General features: G+C 40.4%; 2 protein-coding genes across 7 annotated transcripts in view; one reads left to right on the top strand and one right to left on the bottom strand.

Annotated features, from left to right (window-relative positions):
• Nucleotides 1-14,095, bottom strand: part of MIGA1 (mitoguardin 1) — a 106,890-nt gene extending 92,795 nt beyond the window's left edge. For 2 of the 3 annotated variants that reach the window (XM_040470703.1, XM_040470705.1), the window contains exons 1-2: nt 13,981-14,095; nt 9,842-9,955 (exon numbers count right to left, since the gene is read on the bottom strand). In XM_040470703.1, coding sequence (XP_040326637.1) covers nt 9,842-9,940 — 99 coding nt within the window. In that variant the 5' untranslated portion in view covers nt 9,941-9,955; nt 13,981-14,095. Of the gene's footprint in view, nt 1-7,997; nt 8,133-9,841; nt 9,956-13,980 lie in introns of those variants that run through there. The other variant, XM_040470704.1, reaches the window with a different exon arrangement.
• An 8,697-nt stretch (nt 14,096-22,792) lies between these two features.
• Nucleotides 22,793-25,939, top strand: part of USP33 (ubiquitin specific peptidase 33) — a 65,646-nt gene continuing 62,499 nt past the window's right edge. For 3 of the 4 annotated variants that reach the window (XM_040470701.1, XM_040470699.1, XM_040470700.1), the window contains exon 1: nt 22,794-23,019. The gene's annotated coding sequence lies outside the window, so the exon portion shown is untranslated. Of the gene's footprint in view, nt 23,020-25,939 lie in introns of all 4 variants that reach the window. The other variant, XM_040470702.1, reaches the window with a different exon arrangement.

Below are 25,939 nucleotides of genomic sequence, written 5' to 3'. Positions count from 1 at the left end.
GCATAAACTTCTTCCCAGAACTAAGTTGATCTATTCCTCAAACACAGTACTTACAACACCTTTTGGGTTGGGTGGGGGGGTCATTTCTACAAATTTTACTGAGGTTCTCAACTCAATTAGGGCTGGGCCTGTATCTAGATCTTGCTCACCACTTTATATCTAGACTGAAACACATTAGAGGCTTAACAAATATACTTCGAATGAATCTCTCTGATAACTAGAACACACTGCATTCAAACTGTAAACTCTGAACAAACAGGAATAACATCCTCCTCATAGGGTTTTTGTGAATAGAGATAACCTACATAAAGTAGTATCTGACACATAGCAGGCATTCAAAAATGTGAGAAATTATTTGTTAATTTAATTTAAAAATTTTTAACAAATCTTAGTTTGAAATAATTTTACATTGACAAAAAAGTTGCAAAGATTGTAGATTTCCTATATACATATCACTTAAGATTTTCCTGATATTAACATCTTATATTAACACAGTACTCTTGTCAAAACTAAAAAATTCATATTAGTACAATATTATTTTTTAATATTTTAATGTTTACATATTATTTTTGAGAGAGAGAGAGAGAGCACGAGTGGGAACAGAGGGCAAAGAGAGAGAGCACAAGAGAGAGAAACCCAAGCAGGCTCAATGCTGTCAGTGCAGATCCCAACATGGGGCTCGAACCCACAAACTGTGAGATCATGACCTGAGCTGAAACCAAGAGTTGGCTGCTTAACCAACTGAGTCACCCAGGCACCCCTACTACAATATTACTAACTAAATTATATAGACTTTATTCTGATTTCACCAGTTTTTCCACTAATTTTCTATTTCAGGACCAACTCAGGATGTCACACTGCATTTAGAAAGATTTTTATTTTAAGTACTTTGTCTTTCTCACTTAACACTCTGAAGTTGGAGAACCAACTAAACTACTTACCACTTCATGTTGTGGTTTCCCGATGAAAAACACAATCTGCTTGTATTAACATGATACACAGTGATATACCAAAGTAATCCTTAAGAAAACCACAGATGCAAAAGAGACTTAAGTATTTTGTTTAAAGTATGCATTCATTATTTTTTAAAGATTTTATCCCTAAGCAATCTCTACATCGTGGGGCTCGAACTCACAACCCCGAGATCAAGAGTTGCAAGCTCTATCAACTGAGCCAGGCAGGTGCCCCTAGAGTATGTATTCATTAAATTAAAAAACAAATACTTGGAAAATGTATTATTCCTTAAATAAATGACACAGGGAAATAGGAGTCAACATTTATTGGGGTGCTCATTTTTATTGTATGTCAGACATGGTAAATTGGCTTCAAAGAGGTTAAGCAACCTGCCAAAGGTTACACAACTCTACAGTGGTGAAACATGAATCAAGATGCATTGTAGAAAGTGTTTAAATCCATTCATGTTATACATCATATATTAAAAATACTACAGGGGTGCCTAGGTGGCTAAGCATCTAACTTCAGCTCAGCTCAGATGCCACGGTTTTGTTGAGTTCGAGCCCCACGTCAGGCTCTGTGCTGACAGCCTGGAGCCTGCTTCAGATTCTGTGTCTCCTTTCTCTGCCTTTCCCCCTCCCTCACTCTGTCTCTCAAGGGTAAAAAAAAAAACATTAAAAAAATTTAAAAAAAAGAAACTACAGTCACACCAATGACGTATCTCACTATGCAATTAATTATATAACTGAACTGCATCCAATATGGCTTCTCAATCTTTGGAGGCTGAACTAATGAACAAAAAAATCTTACATGTCTTTTTTCATAAAAAAATCAATCTGGGGTACCTGGGTGGCTCAGTCAGTTGCAGTTCCACCTTTAACTCAGGTCATGATTTCATGGCTTGGATTCAAGTTCAAGCTGATATTGGGCTCTATGCTGTTAGCGCAGAGCTCACTTCAGATCCTCTGTCCCCCTCTCTCTCTCTGCCCCTCCCCCGCTCATGCTCACGTACTCTCTCTCCCTCTCAAAAATAAAAAAACGTTGAAAAAATATTTTTAAAAGATCAACATAATTCTAAAGTTATAGAATTGTCCAAACAAGAACTCTGAGCTTTGGGGTGCCTGCGTGGCTCAGTCAGTTAAGCCTCCAACCCTTGATCTCAGCTCAAGTCATGATCTCATGGTTCGTGGGATCAAACCCCGTGTCAGGCTCTGGGCTGACAGTGCAGAGCCTGCTTGGGATTCTCTCTCTCTCCCTCTCTCTCTCTCCTTCTCAAAATAAATAAATAAACTTAGAAAAAGAAAAAGAACTCTGAGCTTGGGGCGCCTGGGTGGCTCAGTTGATTGAGCGTCCAACTTCGGCTCAGGTCCAACTTGCGGTTTGTGAGTTCGAGCCCCGCATCGGGCTCTGTGCTGACAGCTTGGAGCCTGGAGCCTGCTTTGGATTCTGTGTCTCTCCATCTCTCGGTCCCTCCCCTGCTCATGCTCTGTGTCTCTCTGTCTCTCAATAATAAATAAACATTAAACAAAAAAAAAAAAAAAAAAGAACTCTGAGCTTTTCCTTGGCCCTTTCTTAGCCCTTTGATGCTGTTCAACCTGTAACTTCTCTTAGTGTAGGAGTCAACAAACTTTTTTTCGTATAGGCCAAGTAGTAAATATTTTAGGCTTGTGGAACGTATGGTTTCTACTGCAACCACTTAACTCTGTTAAGTGTTAAGTGTAGGTCAGAAGCAGCCACAGATAATACACTAACAAATGAGTATGGCTGTGTCCCAATAAAACTTTACTTGCAAAACCAGGTGGTAGTCTTGATTTGACTCAGAGGCTGTAGTTTACTGACCTGCCTTAGAGCACTGATAGCATGGAATGAGTTTTGAATACTAAATACCATGACTAAGAGTATAGAACGTATACTTCAGTTTACCTGCAATGACTCTTCATATTATTTTTTTTAATATTCCATGGGACAAGTTGAACAATACACATGACCTCAGAAAATTATTCTTAGGATTGGAAAGTAGTGGTATAGCAAAATCAATACATGCAAAGGATACAAAAGTAATTCTTAAAAAACAAATACAAAATGCTAATGAACTCTTTAAAAATTAATATTTTGATTTCTAGGCTGTGAAAAAACATATTTTATCAAATGATTAAGATTGATTAAGACTGGATTGCTATAGCCAATCTGAAAAGCAATTTAAGAATGACAAATGAAAGCCTTCAAAATGTTCATACTTAATACAAATTACTCTTAAATCTATGAAAATATTCCCAGCTTAACATATAAGAGAGAGATAAAATTAAAACCATGATGAGGGATGCCTGGGTGGCTCAGTCGATTGAGCACCCAACTCTTGATTTTGACTCAGGTCATAATCCCAGGGTTGTGGGATTAAGCCCTGTGCCAGGCTCTGCGCTGAGTGTAGAGCCTGCTTAAGATTCTCATTCTCTCTCTCTCTCTCTCTCTCTCTCTCTCTCTCTCTCTCTTTGCCCTTCTCCCCCACTTGCACGTATACTCTCTCTAAAATAAAACAAATAATAATAAAATAAATGAAAACCATGATAAAATACCATTCTCAACTTTCAGATTGGCAAGAACTCCAAAATTTAGGGAGTACAAAATAATACTATTCCTACAGAGGGCAATTTAGCAGTATCTACCAAAATTCAAATAAACTTGCTCTTTGGCCCAGATATCCAAAGTCTAAAAAATTCATCCTATGCCTATACCTGTATCCAATGGCTATGTTGTATGAATTGAGATATATCAAACTAACTCACTATAATAGCATTGTTTATAACAGTACAAGATCAGAAACAACGTAAATGTTCACATATAGAAATATTATGTAGGGGTGCCTGGGTGGTTCAGCTGATTAAGCATCCAACTTCAGATCAAGTCATGATCTCACAGTTCATGGGTTCGAGTACCGAATTGGGATCTCCACTGATAGCTCAGAGCCTGGAGCCTCCTTTGGATTCTGTGCTTCTCTCTCTCTGTCTCTCTCTCTGTCTTTCCCCCTCCCCAACTAGTGCACATGTGCGTACTCTCTCTCTCAAAAATAAACATAAAAAAAAAAAAAGAGAGAGAAAAGAAAAGGGGCACCTGGGTGACTCAGTCAGCTAAGCATCCAACTTCAGCTCAGGTCATGATCTCAAGGCTTGTGAGTTTGAGCCCTTTGTTGGGCTCTGTGCTGACAGCCCAGAGCCTGAAGCCTGCTTCAGATTCTGTCTCTGTCTCCCTCTGCCCCACCCCCACTCATGCACTTTCTCTCTCAAATATAAACATTAAAAAAATTTTTAAAGAAATATTATGTAGCTGTAGGAATAAAAAAACAAAGAAAAAGAAAAAGAAGATCTACATATATTAATATGGAGAGATCTCCAGGAAATTTTTTAAGTATAAAAAAACGGGAACATAGGTAGTATGCTCCCTTTTATAAGAAGGGGAGTTATATAACTGCTTTTTGCTGATATGTGAATAAGGAAACCCTGAAAGATATTCAAGTAATCTAAATGGTTACCTATAGGGAGTGGATGGGAACTGAGATAGAGTAAAACACCTGTGTGTGTGTGTGTGTGTGTGTGTGTGTGTGTGTGTGTGTATACACATATATGTATATGTATATGAATATGTATATGTGTGTGTGTGGTTTTGATTTGTGAACCATATAAATGTATTAGCTACTCAAATAATACTTTTTAAAGAATACTATTATTTTATATCACTTTAAGGATTAAATGAGTTTGTAAATGCACCTAATATAAAATGTCTAGCATATTGCTTTACATACAGTGGATGCAGCTATGACCATCTGGAAGTCTTTTTATTTTTTTTAAGTATGTTTATGAGTTTTGGGTGGGGGGTGAGGGGCAGAGAGAAGGGGAGAGAGGGGGGGAGAGAGAGTGAGTGAGTGAGAGAGAGAGAGAGAGAGAGAGAGAAAATCCCAAGCAGGCTCTGAGCTGTCAGTGCAGAGCCCAACACAGGGCTTGTACTCATGATTATGAGATCATGACCTGACCCAAAATCAAGAGTTGGAACTTAACCAACTGAATCACACAGTCACCTTTGGAAGTCTTTTTAAATGTTATCCAAATGGCATAACAAAAACAAATAAAAAATACCAAACATTTAGACTCAATATTTTCACCTCTAGGAATCCACCTTAATGAAATCTAAAAATGGGACAAAGTTTCATAACTGTCGAAACAAACCAAAAACATAAAAAAAGAAATATTCAATAAACTATAGTACATCTATATTCATAAAGCATTTCTAAGGACAGAAAATGCTCAAAATATGAAACTTTATAATCTCAAATGGTGGAGGGGAACAGGGCAGTGGGGGTGGGAAGTGGGGCATGGAGGGCAGAGATATATATGCAAAAATAAAAGACCTAGAAAAAGTATAGCAAATAAGCTTTTACAGAGGAACTGTTGGTAATTTTTTTTCTCTTTTATTCTTGTCCATATTTGTCAAATTATCTTTCAAGCACATAGTCCTAAAAAAGGAAAGAAAAGAAAAGAGAGATGGGCGCCTGGGTGGCTCAGTCGGTTAAGTCTCCTGCTTCGGCTCGATCATGATCTTGCGGTTTGTGGGTTCAAGACCCAAGTCAGGCTCTGTGCTGACAGCTCAGAGTCTGGAGCCTGCTTTGGAGTCTGTGTCTCCCTCTCTCTCTTCCCCTCCTCCCCTCTCAAAAATAAATAAACATTAAAAAGAAACAAAAAAGAAAAAGTATAGCAAATAAGCTTTTACAGAGGAACTGTTGGTAATTTTTATTTTCTCTTTAATTCTTTTCTATATTTGTCAAATTTTCTTTTAAGTATATACTCCTGAAAAAGTAAAGACAGGAAAAGAGAGATAGGGCACCTGGGTGGCTCAGTTGGTTAAGTGTCCAACTTCAGCTCAGGTCATGATCTCACAGTTTGTGAGTTTGAGCCCCACATGGGGCTCTCTGCTGTCAGCAGAGAGCCTGCTTCGGATCCTCTGTCCCCCTCTTTCTCTGCCCCTCCTCTGCTCTCTCTCTCTCAAAAAAATGAATAATCTAAAAGAGAGAGAGAGAGAAAGGAAAAGAGAGAAAATGGATTTGGGGATGAAGGAGATACAAGTTAAAATCTCACATTATTATATACTCCTTTTGGACAAGTTAATTAAGCCCTTAAAGCCTCCAGATCTGTAAAATGGAGATGATATCTAAATTCCAGGGTTACTTTGAGGATTACAGACATTTTATGTATAAAGGACATAAATAATATCTTAAACACAGTGAACACTAGGTATAATTGCTACTTCTCATACATCTGTGCCACATCCTTCCCTATATATAAATGTAAAATTACACTATACTCCTCCCATCTGAGATACCACTCACTTTAACATGTAAGCAAGTTTTGCAAACATTGAAATGTAAAAAATGATCATCTTGGATTTAATGAAATACATTATAGCTTTAGTGAACTAAATGCTACTTTCCACACATACCTTTTTCTTCAGTACAATGAAGTACATATTGCATTAGAAACAAACATTAAAAATAAAGGGACTGTTCCCATGGAAATGGGATTCCTTAATCATTAGGAAAATGCAAATCAAAACCACAATGATATACCAACTCAGACAGCTTTAGGTAGCTACTATTAAAAAAAAAAAAAAAAAAACAAAAAACAGAGAAAGATGTTTCCAAATGACATATCAGATAAAGGGTTAGTATCCAAAATCTATACAGAACTTACCAAACTCAACACCTGAAAAACAGATAATCCAGTGAAGAAATAGGCAGAAGACATGAATAGACACTTTTTCAAAGAAGACATCCAGATGGCCAACAGACATATGAAAAGATGCTCAATGACACTCATCATCAGGGAAATACAAATCAAAACCAAACTGAGATACCACCTCACACTGGTCAGAGTAGCTAAAATGAACAAATCAGTAAACTATAGATGCTGGCGAGGATGTGGAGAAACAGGAACCCTCTTGCACTGTTGGTGGGAATGCAAATTGGTGCAGCCACTCTGGAAAACAGTGTGGAGATTCCTCAAAAAATTAAAAATATAACTACCCTATGACCCAGTAATAGCACTACTAGGAATTTACCCAAGGGATACAGGAGTGCTGATATAGGGGCACATGTACCCCAATGTTTATAGCAGCACTTTCTTTTTTTTTTTTTCAACGTTTATTTATTTTTGGGACAGAGAGAGACAGAGCATGAACGGGGGAGGGGCAGAGAGAGAGGGAGACACAGAATCGGAAACAGGCTCCAGGCTCTGAGCCATCAGCCCAGAGCCTGACGCGGGGCTCGAACTCACGGACCGCGAGATCGTGACCTGGCTGAAGTCGGACGCTTAACCGACTGCGCCACCCAGGCGCCCCTATAGCAGCACTTTCAACAATAGTCAAATTATGGAAAGAGTCTAAATGTCCATCAACTGATGAACAGATAAAGAAGATGTGGTTTATATATACAATGGAACACTACTTGGCAATGAGAAAGAATGAAATCATGCCATTTGCAGCAACATGGATGGAACTGGAAGATATGCTGAGTGAAATAAGTCAGTCAGAGAAGGACAGATATCATGTTTTACTCCTATGTGGATCTTGAGAAACTTATCAGAAGACCATGGGGGAAGGGAAGGGGTAAAAATAGTTACAAACAGAGAGGTAGGGAGGCAAACCATAAGAGACTCTTAAATACAGAGAACAAACTGAGGGTGGATGAGGTTGGGGGAGAGGAGAAAATGGGTAATGGACATTGAGGAGGGCACTTGTTGGGATGAGCACTAGGTGTTGTGTGTAAGCGATGAACCACAGGAATCTACCCCAAAAACCAAGAGCACACTTTACACACTACATGTTAGCCAATTTGACAATAAATTATATTAAAAAAAAAACAAAAACAAAAACAAAATAACAAGTGTTGGTGAGAATGTGGAGAAATGGGAACCCTTGTGCACTGCTGGTAGAATGAAAACTGGCAGAGCCACTATGGAAAACAATATGCCAGTTCCTCAACAAATTAAAAATAGAATTACCATGTGATCCAGAAATTTCACTTCTAGGTATATATCCAAAAGAACTGAAGGCAGGGACTTGAGTAGATATTCATACAGTCATGTTCATAACACCATTATTCACAATAGCCAAAAGATAGAAGTAACCCAAATGACCTGTGATGGATGAACAGATAAATAAAATGCAGTGTATACATAAAATCAAGTGTTATTCAACCTGGGAAAAGAAATTCTGACGTGCTACAAAATGGATGAATCTTGAGGACATCATGCTAAGTAAAATAAACCATTCCCCCAAAGACAAACATTATATAATTCCATTTATGAGGTACTTAGAGTAGTCAAATTAGAAACAGAGGGGGAATGTAAAGTTGCTATTTAGTGGCTGTACAGTTTCAGATTTGCAAGAAGTTCCAAAGATTGGTTGCACAACAATATACCTAATGCTACTGAACTATACATTTTATAATGGTTAAAAAGGTAAATTTTATGTTATGTATATTTTACCCCTATAAAACAAAATTAAAGGACTGTGATGAGAACAGATCCACTTCAATAACATAATTCACTGAAAATATTTTTTTTTTACTTTATTTTGATTTGAGAGAGAGACACACAGAGAGAGAGTATGAGAGGGTAGAGGGGCTGAGGGAGAAAGAGAGACTCCCAAGCAGGCCCTACACTCAACACAGCCCAACATGGGGCTCGATCCCACAACCCTGGGATCATGACCTGAAATCAAGAGTTGGGACACTCAACTGAGTAACCCAGGCACTCCATCACTGAAAATAGCTTTAATGGACTATGTAAATTCACTTAAGGAGGACTATTTATTTTTAAGTTTGTTTGTTTATGTATGTATGTATCTCTACACCCAGCATGGGACTTGAAACTCACAACCCCAAGATCAAGAGTCACTTGCTCTTCTAAGTGAGCTGGCCAGGCACCTCAGTACTATTTTTTTTTTTTTTTCAAGTAATGAAATCTCCTTTTTTAAATTTTTTTTTAATGTTTATTTATTTTTGAGAGACCGAGAGAGACAGAGCACAAGCAGGGGAGGGACAGAGAGGGAGGGAGACACAGAATCTGAAGCAGGCTCCAGGCTCTGAGCTATCAACACAGAGCCCGATGGGGGGCTCAAACCCATGAACTGTGAGATCATGACCTGAGCCACCCAGGCGCCCCTACAATCTCCTTTTAAAAGTTATGAATATGAGAGGAGCCTGGGTAGCTCAGTCAGTTAAGCAGCCAACTTTGGCTCAGGTCATGGTCTGTGGTTCGTGGGTTCGAGCCCCACATCAGGCTCTGTGCTGACAGCTCAGAGCCTGGAGCCTGCTTTAGGTTCTGTGTCTCCCTCTCTCTCTGCTCCTCCCCCACTCATGCTCTGTCTCTCTCTCTCAAAAAAAAAAACATTAAAAAAATTTTTTTAAAGTTATGAATATGGTAACAAAAAGCCATGAAATAAAAACCAAGTAAGTTTTAAACCACATTAATAAACATTTTAAAGTTTTTGGTTTTTATTTTTTGTTTTTATTTCGAGAAATAGAACACATGCACATACACATATACCAATGGGGAAGGGCAGAGAGAAAGGGAAATGGAGAGAAAGAGAGAATGCCAACCAGGCTTTTTGCTGCCAGCCAGAGCCTGGTGTGGGGCTCAAACTCATGAAATATGATATCACGACTTGAGTAGAAACCAAGAGTAGGACACGTAACTGACTGAGCCACCCAGGCATCCTAAACTACCTTAATAAACATTTTGACTGAACCATTTAAAACTTCAATTGAAATTTAAATACTATAAACAAAATACTATGCTCTGAGCAATAAACTTATTCGACTTCATGTTTTTTGTTTGTTTACCTGGGAGAGAGAATAGTACCAAGACAGAGGAAGATCAAACACTCTTAGTACTGCAGTCTTCAAGGAAAACTGTGATTCGCTTACTGTTTCTTCTGACATGACTCCTCTTACAACCTTCATTAAATGAAACATAAAAACATATTAGTCATTAAATGAAAGATACAAATTGAAAATTTAACTCTATCAGTGTTTTCTTTTTGCAGTTAATTATTCATGATATACTTCCCTGAAGAAAATTATGAGCCAAATTTACTTGAGCTAAAAGTTTATTAATCATCAAAGCATCCAAAAAAGAAAATGTGTTAGATTTGAACTATGAGTTCAAGTAGCACATTTTCCTTAGAAAATTACAGGTCCTAGATTCTCTCTTTTCTGCTTAAATAAATATTTCAGCTTTTTAAAAAAATTTCAGTTTATTTATTTATTTCTGGGGGGAGAGGGAAAAGAGACAGAGAGAACGAGAGCAAGGGAGAGAGAGAGAGAGAGAGAGAGACAGAGGGAGAATTCCAAGCAGGCTACACATCGGTCAGCATAGAGACCGATGTGGGGCTCACTCAGGAACCGTGAGATCATGACCCTCATCATGGGAAACAGAACACCACAATTACCGTAGGCGCATATTCATTCAGGCTCCAAGATCTCTGAGAAAACATGAGATGGTAAGGTTAAAAATAACCTGAAAGGACTTGAGTGAATTGCCCTTGGAAAATGTGGTCTGTTCTTTAGTATGCAGATACGGATGTTTTGCTTAAAGGAAGCCAGCTGTATATAGCACAGTGCATTCACTCCCTTTGTCTTTGCCTCTATTTACCGGAACATATGTATCTGCAAGGCTGCATACATGTACGATACATGTACGATACATACATGTACGATAGCTGAATCAGATGTACACCATTGACATGCTTTGCTAAGCTTTCTGTTGTTAATCATTGCTGATCTGTTTTTCCTGAAAACGTATATAAGAAGATGTACAATAAACCTCGGTACCTAGGGTTGTTGGCTCCGGGTCCCCTGTGCCTCGCTATACTGTTGTCTCTTTTTCTCAGTTCCTTCGCCACCCCAGATCCACGGCCCTTTGGGGCCAACATCAGATACTAAACCAACTGAGCCACCTAGGCACCCCAATATTTCAGCTTTTAAATAAAATTTAAAACCTATTTCTTCCCACTTATTTCCTTCAAATAACAGGAGGTACAGGTACTGAAAGGAACCTGATTGGAACCATGACTCCTGGGGCTAGAAAGTAACCTCAGTTCACTGAACTGAACTTCAGAACTCAGGCACTTATTCTCCTACTATTCCATTTTAAAGATGTTCAAAGAAATGCTACATGCATGCTATGAAATTTTAATATTGTTTTAATGCCTATTTCTATTGAAACCAAAGAAAGAGAAGTCAGATAAGAGAAGTCAGAGGTCTACAGAGAAAGCAGCTATCTCTCATAAAGGCCCTTAAGGGTAGCAGAACTTTCACAGACATGATGGTTCAGGGTCTGGGTCTCTGCTTTTCAAAGCCAGAAACTCAATTTTATCTGCGTACCCAGTTGGACACACAATAAACAAATTCACATAGTACTGATGTATAAATCAGCTTACATATTTATTCATTTATAATAAGGAAATACACTAGTCAAAAAAATACTTATATATGTCATCAAGACATACCCTCTGAGATAAAACACTGTAGGAGCTAGGGGCTCCTGCGTGGCTCAGTCAGTTAAGTGCCCAACTCTTGATGTCAACTCAGGTCATGAGCTCACAGTTTGTGAGTACAAGCCCTGCACAGAGCTCTGCTCTGTGCTGACATGAGGAGGTTGCTTCGTATTTTCTCTCTCCCTCTCTCTCTGTCCCTCCCCTGCTCACGCTCTCTCTTTCAAAATAAATTTTAATACCATTTAAAAAAAAAATGTAGGACCTAAATTCATACGTTAAAAAGTTTGCCTGGTAAACACAAAATTAATGGAACCTAAGGAATATTTTATCTAGGCCAATTAAAAGCCTGACAACAGTCTCTGGTACACAAGAGGGTAGGCTTTTCCAGTAACCAGAATTTACGTCTACCAAATTTAATATTTCTTTTCCTTGAATAGGGCTATATAAACATTACTAAAGAGAAAATAAAAATCAAAAATCTTCCAACAAAAGCTTATTGGCTAGGGGCTCCTGGGTGGCTCAGTCCAACTCAATTTCAGCTCAGGTCATGATCTCATGGTCGTGATATCCAGCCCCGCATGGGACTCCTCACTGGGCACGGAGCCTGCTTCAGATTCTTTCTCTCCCTCTCCCTCTGCCACTCCCCTGCTTCCCAGCACGCTCCCCGTTCAAAAAAGAAAAAAGAAGGGGAAAAAAAAGCTTATTGGCTATACTTTCAGTCCCTTATTTCTGCATATCTCTATGCTTTTTGCAGACTCCAGACCACTTTCTGTTAATATGCAGACTACCCTTTACTGTTAATATCTTTTTTTTTCAGACAAGCATCAAAACCATTAAGTAGTAGTATCCTTTCAAGAAAAACAGTAATACTAAAGGTAGGTTACTGCTACTGACACCTTATTTATTCCCTACTAGCGACACTCACAGAGTGTAAACTTAATCCCCCTTCACACATACTCTAATTACAATGTTTAGACCCAGTATAATTCTTTCTAATTTTTTTTTAATTAATTTTTTTTTAATGTTCTGAATCAGAGGCAGGCTCCAGGCTCTGAGTTGTCAGCAGAGAGCCCAACCGCCGGGCCTGAACTCACAGACCAAGAGATCATGATCTGATCACGATCTGAGCCGAAGTCGATGCTTAACCCACTGAGCCACCCAGGCACCCCTAGACTCAGTATAATTCTAATTGAAGTATACTTATCCCAAGCAACAAACTGTGAGAAACATATTGCTGAGAAATACAAAGGAAATTAAACCTGAGAAAAATGGTCCTCTGGAGAATGAGATTAGGGGTATAAGGTTGTGCAGGGAATCATTTCTTTTCATTATAAGTCTTCTCTAATATTTGATTTTTTTTAAATACCTACATGTATTACTTTTCAAAAACACTACACTAAAGGGGTGCCTGGGTTGCTCGGTCGGTTAAGCCTCTGGCTCTTGATTTCTGCTCAGGTCATGATCTTGAGTTCATGAGTTCAAGCTCTTGAGTTGGGCTCTGCCCTGACAGTACAGAGTGATTGAAAACTTAATAATTAATAACTGAATAACTTTTAAAAAACTAATCATTTCAGTTTCTTCCATAAATACTAATTAAAATAAACACGAAGGCAGTTTAATTATTATTCAAATTTGTAGAAGGCTCTAAAACATCACCAAAACCACTATATTATGTAATTATGTAACCGTTGGAGAGCTAAAAATGTGTGATAGTTTGTTTCTTAAACACCCTAAAATTCTATTCTACAGCTTGCTTTATAATTTAAGCAATAATGAAAGTCCAAATACCCCTCCCCAAACTGACGTGAAACGTAAACTCATGCACCCGAACTGAGTAAATAAAACACAGCAAAAATATTTAGTTGCAATAACGATAAAATAACAATAATAATAAAGGTCTGTGCAAGAGCAAGATCTTTTGGAGTCCTCCTTCCACAATATAAATGTGGAACAACTTTGTTTACAAAAGGGCCCTGAGGCCACAATCCTCCCTGTGCTCTATTATTCTCTGAAAGCACCAGCAAAGAAAGAGTAATCTTCCTCATTCAAAAACCACTCCCTGCTCAAACCACTGGCATTCACGCAAAAACTTGGATCACGCTAGCGGCCCTACCTCCACCAGGACCCTCACCCCCGACCTCCACAAGCACTATCCTCAGCGGTCTTCCTTTTTTTTTTTTTTTTTTTTTTTTTTTTTTAACCAAGGGACCAGAAAAGTGGACTCTCGCTCGGCTCGCCCGCCCAGACCCTCGGTTGGGCTCTGAGCAGTAGTAGGGAGCCCACCCTGATTCAGCGCTCCCCTTGCGGGCCTCCCTCCGGCGTGCGGACTTCTCTGGCTTTCTGTTCCTTCACCCGCCCTGGGATTCCCGAGGGCCAAGGCCGGGGCTCCTACCCGCGCCCCACCACGCCCCACCCTGCTTGCCTCGGCCCCCGCGGGCTATACGACCCCACCCGCCCCTACGCCCTCACCCTCCACCCTTGTACCTGGTGCTACAGGTCAGGTGCTGCGGGCTCACTCCTGCTCCCCAGCCGCAGCCCAGCACTGAAGAGCCGCCTGGTCGCGGGGGCGGAGTCCTTCCGGGGTCAGAAGTGGGAAGGTGGAGAGAATGTGGCGGGGGCCTTGTAGCCTTTCAGCGTGAGGGGCTACGTGTGAAGCCGCTCTCGCCATTTTTGTGTAGGGTAGAGGCTCCTGCCTTGGCAAATGAGTTCTAAAGACTGCCTAAGAACTGCATTGTTGCAATGTTGTCAACTGGTATCGTAGTTTGTAACCTTTTGAGGCATCTAGGTCTATTCAGCGAATCTGGTGCCCTGTGGGGATTTTACCCCAGAAGAATGCACATAGACTCTTACAGACGCTCATACATTATTAAAAGAAAAACATATGTACAGTATATACAAATTCAGATGCCCGAAACCAATCCATGGATCCCGAATTAAGAACTTCTACTCTAGATCCGCAGCACCTAAACTAATGAATGTTAAGAGGCATTCCAATCCTGTATCGATGAAGTTATTGATTTCAATTACTCTCCACGTTTCCACTGAATTAAAATATGTAAATACGGCCACCTATGAGTTGTCAGGCAGGGTATTCACTACTCTTAGGTTCTAATACAGAGAAAACAAGGAGGGGGGGGAGCGTGGAGAATGACAATAAAAAAAGATGCTGTTTCTATTTGCAGTCTTGAGTCAAAACATTCCATTAGAACTGCAGATTTAAAAATTCCAATTACTGATCATATTTGTGGTGAAATGCCCAAATAATTTTGTAAGGATAGCTAAAACATGACAGCAGATGTTACTATTCCAACCTAAGGAACAGGAATGAATAATCATTTCTATTAGTTTTCAAAATTCCTATTTAGTCAAATGGAAACTAGGAAATGACAATACTGATGTGTGACATCACTAGATGAATAATAACCGAAAGTGCACAGAGTTCTTGGTGAAAATATTTTGCACTTTTTTAAGTAAATGGAGGTATTGACATTTGAAGAACCTGGAATGTGTAAGGTTTTTGTTTATTCTCCCAGTCTCCTTTCTGCTGCCTCCTCCCTACATCCCACAACTTACATTCAACATAATGGGAACAGCAGTAGTAATGATAAATACCACTTAAAGCAACTTTACTGACAACATTATCTCTTTGAATTCCACAATAGACATTATGAAAGAGATATTTGTACATACTGGTTATGGATTTTACTCTTTAACAAGGGAATAAGAAATGCATATTTTCTTTATTGTCCTAAATCAGTGTAAATTGCTCCAAGCCCCCCTTCTCCTGGGTTGGCAGATTATTTGCTAAAATTCATGAAGGGAAACCTCACTAAAGTGGACATGAGGTGCTACAAGGAGAGTGGAAGGGGAAAATGTACCACTCGATGTCAATTAGAGAAAGAATCATCAATCACAAGCCCCAATAAGGAAAGAATACACTGTATCTCCTACAAGAAATCCACTACTACCCCTACAATTCAGCCAGTGAGAAGCCATCATCACCCCGAATCCTTGCTTTTCTCCAAAGGACTTTTGTTCAAAACAACCCCTCCCAACTTTCTCCTTCTCCATAAAATAATGTTCTTCTCCTGTGTTTGTCAGACTTGCCTATGGTTTGCCATAGCTTGCTTGTCCCAAATTGCAATTCTCTGTTATTCCTAAATAAAACCGTGTTTGCTGATAAAATAATTCACTTTTATTTTTAAGGTTAACATGCAATGTTAGTCATTAGTAGGTATATCAGTTAGGATGCTGTTAGCTAGAAGCAAAAAACAAAAACAAAACACAAGTAGTTTGTTTAATAATGGCTTAAACCATAGGACAGAGTATTTCACATGGATGCAGCATCAGGCAGGCAGAGTCTCATATTTGCATATGATGTCACAAGCTCTCTTAGCCCAGGGGAAAAATGGGTCTTGGTTAATTCTAAATGTCTGTCCCTCACCCAAAGTGAGGGGAATCATTAATCAACCATTAATGAATGTGGGAGATTCTATATGCATAGTATCAAAACAATACTGTAGTTTCAGACCGCCTGAGTTCGAATCCTTTGTCTGCCACTTACTAGGTATGTGATCTTAGGCCAAAAACTTAACCTCATTATGCCTCAGTTTCCTCATTGGGGTGTTGGGAGATAAACGTAATAGTATTTGTAAAGCACTAAGATTCTTATATAAGTTTTTAACTTGGGTTACTTGTAACTCCATGGGCTCTGAGGATAAAACTTTATCTCCATATAATCGGTTTCCTTTGTTATCCTATATATTTTGTTTATGCACGTAAAAACATTACTTTCAGAAGAGGGGCTCTGTCAAAGGGATCCAAGATAACAAAAAGTAGTTAAGAACTTAGAACAATCCTGGCACAGATTTCTAAGATGTATGGCATATTCCGTGGGACTTTTCTACATTCTTTGGCATAAGCTCCAAAGTTAAGAGAAACAGATGCCAAGTGCCCTAAGTATTCTTAAAAAGGATGCTAGACCAACTCCACAAGGCATGTTAGGAGAATGTGAGGCTGATTTAGCAATCCTCAGTACTCACATACCTCCAGGGAATGATATGGCAGAATTGATCAAAGAAGACGGAAAAATGAAAATGCCTACGAGAGAGTTTTCTGGAGTGCTGTGCAATTTCCTCCCCCTCTTCCCGAGTGGGGAGGAAATAAGCCATCCTACTCCCACCTCAAGCCAAGTGAAGGAATTTTAAGAAACTCAGAGAATTTGACTTCCATGTCCTGTAGCATATGTCACCTGAAAAGTCTAAAGACAATAGACTATCCCAAGAGGCCTTTGATGGCAGAGCAAATACAGAGGGCTGCAGTGGCAGTGGCCTGTACTTGCAATTCTGCAAGAAAAATTATCCTATGGGCCAAATGAATGCCACAGAAGGTAGCCAGGCTTGAATTACCTTAATAGTTGTTATCTTTGAACCAGGAACTAAGTGGACTATCCAAATGGTTAGCCACAGATTTTTTTCCCCTCCATATTAGAAAAATACAGTGAGGGGCGCCTGGGTGGTGCAGTCGGTTAAGCGTCCGACTTCAGCCAGGTCACGATCTCGCGGTCCGTGAGTTCGAGCCCCGCGTCGGGCTCTGGGGTGATGGCTCAGAGCCTGGAGCCTGCTTCCGATTCTGTGTCTCCCTCTCTCTCTGCCCCTCCCCCGTTCATGCTCTGTCTCTCTCTGTCCCAAAAATAAATAAACGTTGAAAAAAAAAAAATACAGTGAGAAGTTCCCAGCAAGGGAGGCAGTCATTGTGGAACTCACAAAAGGGCTATAAGAAAAAAGCCAGAATTTAGGAGTGAGCCACTTGCAGAAGGCACCCAAGTCAGATTGTACGCACTGACTGCATATATCTGGTATTTCATTTCGGATATTTAGGCTCACTCCTCACTCTGACACAGTAAATGGCCAATGAACTTCATAAATTATTGGTGGAAACAGCACTTATCAAGTGAAAATATTAAGCCTGACCAAAGTCTAGCATTTTAGTTAAAAACAATCACATCACCTAAATAGATTAATTCTTTTAGGTAATTCATATATCCAATTACTTTTTCCATTAACTGCTAAAATCTGGCAGAGTTCCCAGAAATAACTCAGGGCCTCCTTTTAAATCCATAAAATGCCAAAGGGTATATAATGGCTATTATATCCTTGTTCTCATTATCCACCCAGGAGTGTTTGGCAGGCTCCTCCACAAGCCTCAACTAAGCTGATCAAGGCATTTAGAACTCAGACTATGGTTCTAGATGCTAATTTAGAACATTTAGTCCATATACATCCAAATATTACAGATTCAGTTCCTCAAAATTATAAGTGTAGTGATACCATATGACCCAGAATTCCTATATAATACATAAGAGAAAGTAGAAGATACATTCACATAAAAAGTTGTACACGAGGGGTTCCCCAGTGGCTCAGTCTGTCAAGCATCCAACTTCAACTCATGATCTTATGGTTTGGAGCCTGCTTGGGATTCTCTCTCTCCCTCTTTCTCTCTCCCCTTTCCCCACTTACATGCACTCACTCTTTCTGTCTCAAAATAAATAAATAAACTTAAAAAAAAGTTACTTTGGGGTGCCTTGGTGGCTCACTTGGTTGAGCATTTGATTCTTGATTTCAGCTCAGGTCATGGTCCCATGGTTGTGGGACTGAGCCCTGCATCAGGCTCCCTGTTGAGTGTGGAGCCTGCTTAAGATTCTCTCCCTCTCTTCGTCTGCTCCTCTCCCCAACTTTTGCATTCTATCTCTAAAATAGAAATTAAAATAAATAAATAAATAAATAAATAAATAAATAAATAAATAAAAGTTATTTGACACAAAGGCACCTGAGTGGCTCAGTCAGTTGAGCATCTGACTAAGGCTCAGGTCGTAATCTCACAGTTCATCAGTTTGAGCCTGGCATCAGGATCTCTATTGTCAGCACAGAGCCTGCTTCTGATCCTCTGTCCCTTTCTCTCTCTGCCCCTCCCCTGCTCACACTCTCTCTCAAAAATAAATAAAACATTAAAAAAAAAAAAAGAACAAGAACAATAGAATTAAAATTAAAACACATGGAAACAAGAGTTCCTATTTTGCATATTTGGAAATTATAACATTTCAAAAGTCTAGAAAACCATACTATTTTTAAAATTAATAAAATTAAAAGAGTTGCATCTGTTTTCTATATATTTAAATGAGAAACATTTTGTAAAGTATAAGAAAATTATTATCTTAATTTAGAAATATATTTTATAGTTAGAAAATATATTTTATGTTTCTTTCATAATTTCATATTCACTCATCTTCTTCCATAGCAGGTTTATTGATTTGTCCATTCTTATACATTGTGGCATGCACTGTGCTGAATGCTGGAAAAATAAGAAAAATCCCTGCTCACAGTTTGGTTCAAGAGATGGAAAAGTGAATAAATCACTGTGGTGTATAATAATGACACCACAGTGTATAATTTATAACTAGAAGTTTAATATCACTAAAGAATATTCCATAAAAGAAAGTGTCCAAATGGCCTTAAGAAGTTGAAGTTTGCTTCTCCCAGGAGGTGACCCTTGAAGGATGTGAAGTTCACTTTTAAGAGAAAGAGTAAAAGGCAAAAAGACATTCTATGCTTAGGGTTAAGGAAAGCAGCACTAAATAAAAAAGGCAAGGAGCAGGGGCGCCTGGGTGGCTCAGTCGGTTAAGTGACCTCAGCTCAGGTCATGATCTCATAGTCTGTGATGCCTGAGCCCTGCGTCAGGCCCTGTGCCGACAGCTCAGAGCCTGGAGCCTACTTCGGATTCTGTGTCTCCCTCTCTCTCTGCCCCTCCCCTGCTCATGCTCTGTCTCTCTCACTCTCAAAAATGAATAAATGTTAAAAAAATTTTTTAAAAAGGCGAAGAGCAAATGTTTTGCCCTTTAGGAGAATGAAATGTAGGGGCGCCTGGGTGGCTCAGTCAGTTAGGCAGCCGACTTCGGCTCAGGTCATGATCTCGCGGTCTGTGAGTTCTAGCCCCGCGTCGGGCTCTGTGCTGACAGCTCAGAGCCTGGAGCCTGCTTCAGATTCTGTTTCTCCCTCTCTCTGACCCTCCCCTGTTCATGCTCTGTCTCTTCCTGTCTCAAAAATAAACGTTAAAAAAAAATTTTTTTTTTTAAAAAAGGAGAATGAAATGTAAATTCAAAGAGCTTGAGGATTGCATGTGTTTGATAGGGTGTAACAAAAGATGAGATAAGAGGAGAAAATCTGGGTGGAACCAATGCCACCAGGGGCTAGGATGAGGCAAGCAAAGTGCCTAAGGTACACAGGTGCTCTGTTTTAGGCAAGTGCAAGGTCCTTAGATATTGCACTTTAGGTACCTTGCTTATCTCATCCTAGGCCCTTGATGAGAAACAAAACAAGACAAAACAAAACAAAATAAAACACTTTTTGGGGCAACAAGGACTCATTAAAGAGTTACAAGATGGGATTTATGTTTTAGAAAGAGTTACGTTCAGAATAATAACATTAAATTAGAGGAGAGACTAAAGTCAGAAAGACACGCAGCCATCAAAGTAATCTAGGTAAGAAGGATCTGAAGAGGATCTGTACAGAGGAACCTTCTTAGGTTCTCTCCCCCATGGAGTCAGTTGAACATCTATTGATTTTTTTCTTCTTTTTTTTAAAGTTTATTTGTTCTGAGACAGAGAGCGAGAGAGAAGAGGGGCAGAGAGAGAGGAAGAGAGAGAGACAGACAGAGAGAGATAATCCCAAGCAGGCTCCATGCTGCTAGCAGGAGCTCCATGCTGATGCAGGGCTCAGTCTCACAAACTGTGAGATCATGACCTGCATGGAAGTCAAGAGTTGGATGCTTAACTGACTGAGCCATCTAGGCAGTCCCTTTTTTAACTTTTTGAGGAACCTCCATAATGTTTCCCAGAGTAGTTGCACCACTTTGCATTCCCACCAACATTGCAAGAGCATTCCCCTTTCTCTGTATCCTCACCAACACCTGTTGTTTCTTGTGCTGTTAATTTTAGCCATTCTGACAGGTGTGAGATGATACCTCATCATGTTTTGTTTTTTTTTTTAATTTTTACTGTTTTATTTATTTATTTATTTTTATTAAAAAAATTTTTTTTTAGCGTTTATTTATTTTTGAGATAGGGAGAGACAGAGCATGAACGGGGGAGGGTCAGAGAGAGAGGGAGACACAGAATCTGAAACAGGCTCCAGGCTCTGAGCAGTCAGCACAGAGCCCGACGCGGGGCTCGAACTCCTGGACCGCGAGATCGTGACCTGAGCTAAGTCGGACGCTTAACCGACTGAGCCACCCAGGCGCCCCAGTGTTTTACTTATTTTTGAGAGAGAGAGATAGGGCATGAATGGGGTGGGGGCACACGGAGCAGAGACAGAGAGGGAGACACAGAATCTGAAACAGGCTCCAGGCTCTGAGTTGTCAGCACAGAGCCTGATGTGGGGTTGAAACAGAATGGTGAGATCAAGGCCTGAGCTAAAGTCTGACACTTAACTGACAGCCACCCAGATGCCCCTCATCGTGTTTTTTTGTTTTTGTTTTAATGTTTATTTCTGAGAGAGAGAGAGAGAGAGAGAGAGAGAGAGAGAGAGAGAACGAGTGGGGGTGGGGCAGAGAGAGAGGGAACAGATGATCCAAAGCAGGCTCTTTGCAGAGAGCAGAGAGCCTGACTCGGGGCTTGAACTCACAAACTGTGAGATCATGACCTGAGCTGAAGTTGGACACTCAACTCACTAAGCCACCCAGGCGCCCCTCTGATCTTGGTTTTGATTTGTATTTCCCTGATGATGAGTGATGTTCGGCATCTTTTCATGTGTCCACCATTTGGATGTCTTCTTTGGAAAAATGCCTAGTCATATGAGAAGGTGTATGTTTTGATATGACCATTTCAATTATCTTCCTTCTCCCTCTTCCTAACTCTATTTCTTTTCTTCTTTTTCCCCTTCACTTCTTCTCCCCCACCATTTTTACTTTGATTAAATGTAAAATGTACACATTAAAAAATATTGCATATTGATGAGAGCCTCTTTCATATGCTTAACAGACTGAGCCACCCAGGTGTCCCATCAGTCTTAGTTCTTAACAAAGGAGTCATATTTAAAACATTTAGGTATTTGATTTTTAAAAATAAAAATTAACCACATTGCTGATATCCTATAGCATGTAAACTGCAATATTTTGAAATATGCTGAAAAAAAAGGGAGGAGTGGTAGTGCCATGGGCACCCTCCAAATTGTGAAAACTCCATTCTCTCTCCATGAATCCAGGGTAGGTGACCATTCATAGTGAGGTCTTTGTGTCAATCTCTACATAGCTAGCAAAGGTTCATTTTTTCCACTTTTATCATAAAAACAGAAGTAGAAGCTCCCATATCTTCTACTTGATTCTGATGGAGATTGAGCATCTTGCATAGCACTTGGCTATGTGCTTCTATTTTGGAGACCACAAAGTTAGAGGTAATTGGATATATGAAACTGGCAATTTTAACAATAATTTCCATTAATTTAACTGCTTTTATTGTTTGTGTAGCAATCAATTGATCATATTTAAGCTACATAAATTAGAAGGCAGGTCTCTTCCAGTACTCTAGGCACTAAACAGATACTAAGGTTTCAATAAATGATTTTGATTTTGGCCTTAGGGGAAAACAGGAGAGATGAATTTCTCCTTTGCAGATGTAGAAAAGTAAAGACAATTACTTTCAGAGAATCTAAGTCCTAAGAAGTTGAAAGAAGAAGGAGAAAACAGTGTTGAATCAAGTTGTAAAGGGGCCCCTGGGTGGCTCAGTTAAGCGTCTGATTTGGGCTCAGGTCAAGATCTCACAGTTCACCAATTCGAGTCCCGCCTCTGGCTCTGTGCTGACAGTTCAGAGCCTGGAGCCTGTTTCAGATTCTGTGTGTCTCCTTCTTTCTCTGCCCCTCCCCTGCTCATGCTCTGTCTCTCGCCCTCAAAAAAAAAAAAAAAAAAAAAAAAAGTTGTCTGATGTTTCTTTGCTTAAGGTTGGAAACCTGAGGCCCTTCAGCAGCCAGGCTTAATGCATATTCTCTAATGCATTGAGACAAGACCTGCTAAAGGCCGTATAGCGTGAATGCAGAAGAGCGGGAGAACACGTGTAAAAACAAGAGCCCAAAGCCTAAAACTGCTCTGATTTGTACTCAGTTCCAGTACCCAAACTACTAAGTAAGCCCTGATCCTGAGGGCAGGCCTGGGTCTCCGCACCTGGTCCCTACCGCCGCGGCCACGCCCTGGGGGCGGGGCGGGGTATCTTTGCAGCTCCGCCCCTTCCCGCCCAACCGCGGCGCCCCAGACGCCTGCGGCGTCCGCGGAGACACCGGAAGGAGCTGCGGCTGCTGCGGGAAGTGGCCGGTGCGGGAGGCGGGGACCCTGCGGGCAGCGCTGCAGAGCCGTTTTCCTACCTTCCCGACGCGACGCCTCACCTCCCTGAATCCCGGGTAGTGAGAGAGGATTTTGCGGAGGTGCGGCCGCAGGCCACCATTGGCCGTGCTGGCGGGGCCCGCGGGGAAGGCCGTGGAGGTGAGCGCGGCGCTCCTGGGAGGGGCGCGGGGCCGAAGGGCGCCTCGCCTGCAGCCAGGGGCAGGTCTCGGTTCTCGCTCCCGCGCGCTGGGGCTGCGGCCGCTGCAGTGGCCTCTTTTTCTTGGTCTAGGGATGTGGTGGTCGCATGGACGAGAAGAAGGCCTCAGTCTCAGTGCTCTGCGTTTCAGGAATGATCTGGTGGCCGCCCCGATAGGGGTCGGCGGAGGACGCGAGTCAGTCGTAAATTTGAGGAAGGGTCCCCAGGGGGCGCTCCCCTGGGAAGCGGGAGATAAGAGGGGTGTAGCGAGTCCCTGAAAGGGGCCCCGCTCCTTTCCTTGGTATCTCCATTCCGGCTTGCCAGGCCCTCCCGGTGGGTGCAGACTACTGAAAGCCCCGCGGCTCGCTGGCTCCTAGGTCCCGGTTTCGTTTTGCAGCGCAGTTGAGGTGATCGGACCTGTTTGTGCAGCCCCAAAGCCCCGTTATTCGTTGTTATTAACGGGAAAATCTTAGGTGTCATTCTCCCTGGAATGTTTCTTCGACCAGTGTTTGATCCATATTGTTTCAGAGGTTATCCCGTACAGTCTGTCCATCTACAGCTTTTGTTTGTGTCGAATTTCCATAGTGTGTGGTTTCCCAGATCTTTTTAGTCGTACATATTTACCAAGTACAAAATGTTCTTTATTTGAATGTTTACAGGGTGCAAGTTGAATTGTTGTTTGAAAATCTCCTAGGTATTTTGCCCTCAACTTAATATTTTTATTAGGATTTACATTCTCATATAATTAGTATTAGGCCTGGAAAATTGGATCAGAGGGTAGAATCCTAGCAGGAGCATCCATAGGCTCTAAACTGAGAATGAATTTTACAAGGATCTCTAGACTTCTTAATAGTTGTATGGAATTATATAATTTGTTAGCTTAATTAGATTATTTTTCCTTTAAGAAAACCCTGTTTAAAAAATAATGAGGCCTTCTTCGTTCCATTTCTAGATGAGACGATTTTATCGTTTGGGACCAAAGCAGATAATAAGCTATTACTTGAACCTAATACAAATAATGAATTCAGGCTATTAATATAAGTAAGGAGAAAGAGTAGGAATCTTACTGAAGACAAAGCTAATTTTAAGAGAAGGTAATAGGGGCGCCTGGGTGGCGCAGTCGGTTAAGCGTCCGACTTCAGCCAGGTCACGATCTCGCGGTCCGTGAGTTCGAGCCCCGCGTCGGGCTCTGGGCTGACGGCTCAGAGCCTGGAGCCTGTTTCCAATTCTGTGTCTCCCTCTCTCTCTGCCCCTCCCCCGTTCATGCTCTGTCTCTCTCTGTCCCAAAAATAAATAAACGTTGAAAAAAAAATTAAAAAAAAAGAGAAGGTAATAGTAATAGTTACATTATGCTGGTAGGTTTATGTTATTTCACTTACTTTGGTAGGATTAAAAAAAACTATACAAAAATATTACAAGAATAAAATATTTGAACTGCTGTATGCAAGAGGGGTAGTCTACATAAGATTGCATCTTATTTTTGATCTGGTTTATTGCCGACTTTCGCTTTTTTGTCTAAATGAGCTTTTTATAAACTACCAATAACCAAATAACAGGGCAGTTAGATTGTAGTAAATAGTTTATTTTAAATATATGAAATTCTGAGTTAAGGAGATAATTCTTAGTTTTTATGTATTGCTGCTAGAATTTTCAGTGACCTTTTACACGTGCAATCTTATTTGAACCTCATGCCGGTTTTCTAAGTTAGGAATGCCAAGAAGTAAAGTCTTTTCCCATGACAGAAGCATTTCGAAATTGTGTAAGGATCAGAATTTCCTTAAAGCCTGAAAAAATCTTGCTGAAATAACTGATAAAAATCGGAATTCAGTTGGATATTAGAGCACTGTGAATTATAATATATGACAGATTGTGGACTCGTTGCAAGAAAATGAAGTACATAAATAATGAACGATTTTTGGTGAGACATGAAATGTAGACATTTTTTAAAAAGAAAAGAATAACTAACAGCTCTTTTTTTTTGTTTTAAGTTTTATTTACTTAAGTAATCTCTACATCTAGTGTGGGGCTTGAACTCAGAACCCTGAGATCAAGAGTCACATACACTTGGGACCCCTGGGTGGCTCAGTTGGTTAAGCATCCAACTTCCGCCCAGGTCATGATCTCACAGTTCGTGAGTTCGGGACTTGCATCAGGCTCTGGGCTGATGGCTCAGAGCCTGGAGCCTGTTTCCGATTCTGTGTCTCCCTCTCTCTCTGCCCCTCCCCCGTTCATGCTCTGTCTCTCTCTGTCCCAAAAATAAATAAAAACGTTGGAAAAAAAAAAAAAAGATAATTGGGTTCCTGGAAAGGTACAAGTTATATTTAAGAAAGGATTAGTAGAATAATTTGGCAGATAGTAAATTATTATGTTTTATATAAGTTAGTAATAGGAGGTGAAAAAGACAAATTATTAAAGACTTCATTAAAGGTGTTTGATCAGAAGAGGTATGTGTTAGCACATGAATGCAGAATGAGCTGTAATTGGGAGTAGGTTGAGACCAGGAGACTGCTTGGGCAGCTTTAGGTTATGATGTCCAGAGCATTATTTCTGTGGCCCTCATAAGTTCTCTGATGTGCTATCTTGAAAGTAAGCCTTGAGATAAGAACATGGGTTCAGGGGTGCTTGGCTGGCTTAGTCAGTAGAGCATGTGACTCTTGATCTTGGGGTCATGAGTTCAAGCCCCATGTTGGGCAGTATAGCTTACTTAAATGAAAAAAACAAAAGACACGTATGCAGGTGAGACGCCAGAAGTTGCAGTGAGAGAGTGGGCAAAGAGTCAAGGAAGGGGGCAGCTCTTCCTGCCCATGGGTCCTGCCCCCATGTTTTAATAAAATCACCTTTTTGCACCAAAAAAAAAAAAAAAAAAAAAAAAAAAAAAAAAAA

This window comes from Herpailurus yagouaroundi, unplaced genomic scaffold (genome assembly GCF_014898765.1).
Source record: "Herpailurus yagouaroundi ecotype Mexico unplaced genomic scaffold, PumYag 77, whole genome shotgun sequence".
NCBI classification, from domain to species: domain Eukaryota; kingdom Metazoa; phylum Chordata; class Mammalia; order Carnivora; family Felidae; genus Herpailurus; species Herpailurus yagouaroundi.
The sequence above is the reverse complement of the archived record's forward strand: the minus strand, read 5'-3'. Positions and strand labels throughout refer to the sequence as shown.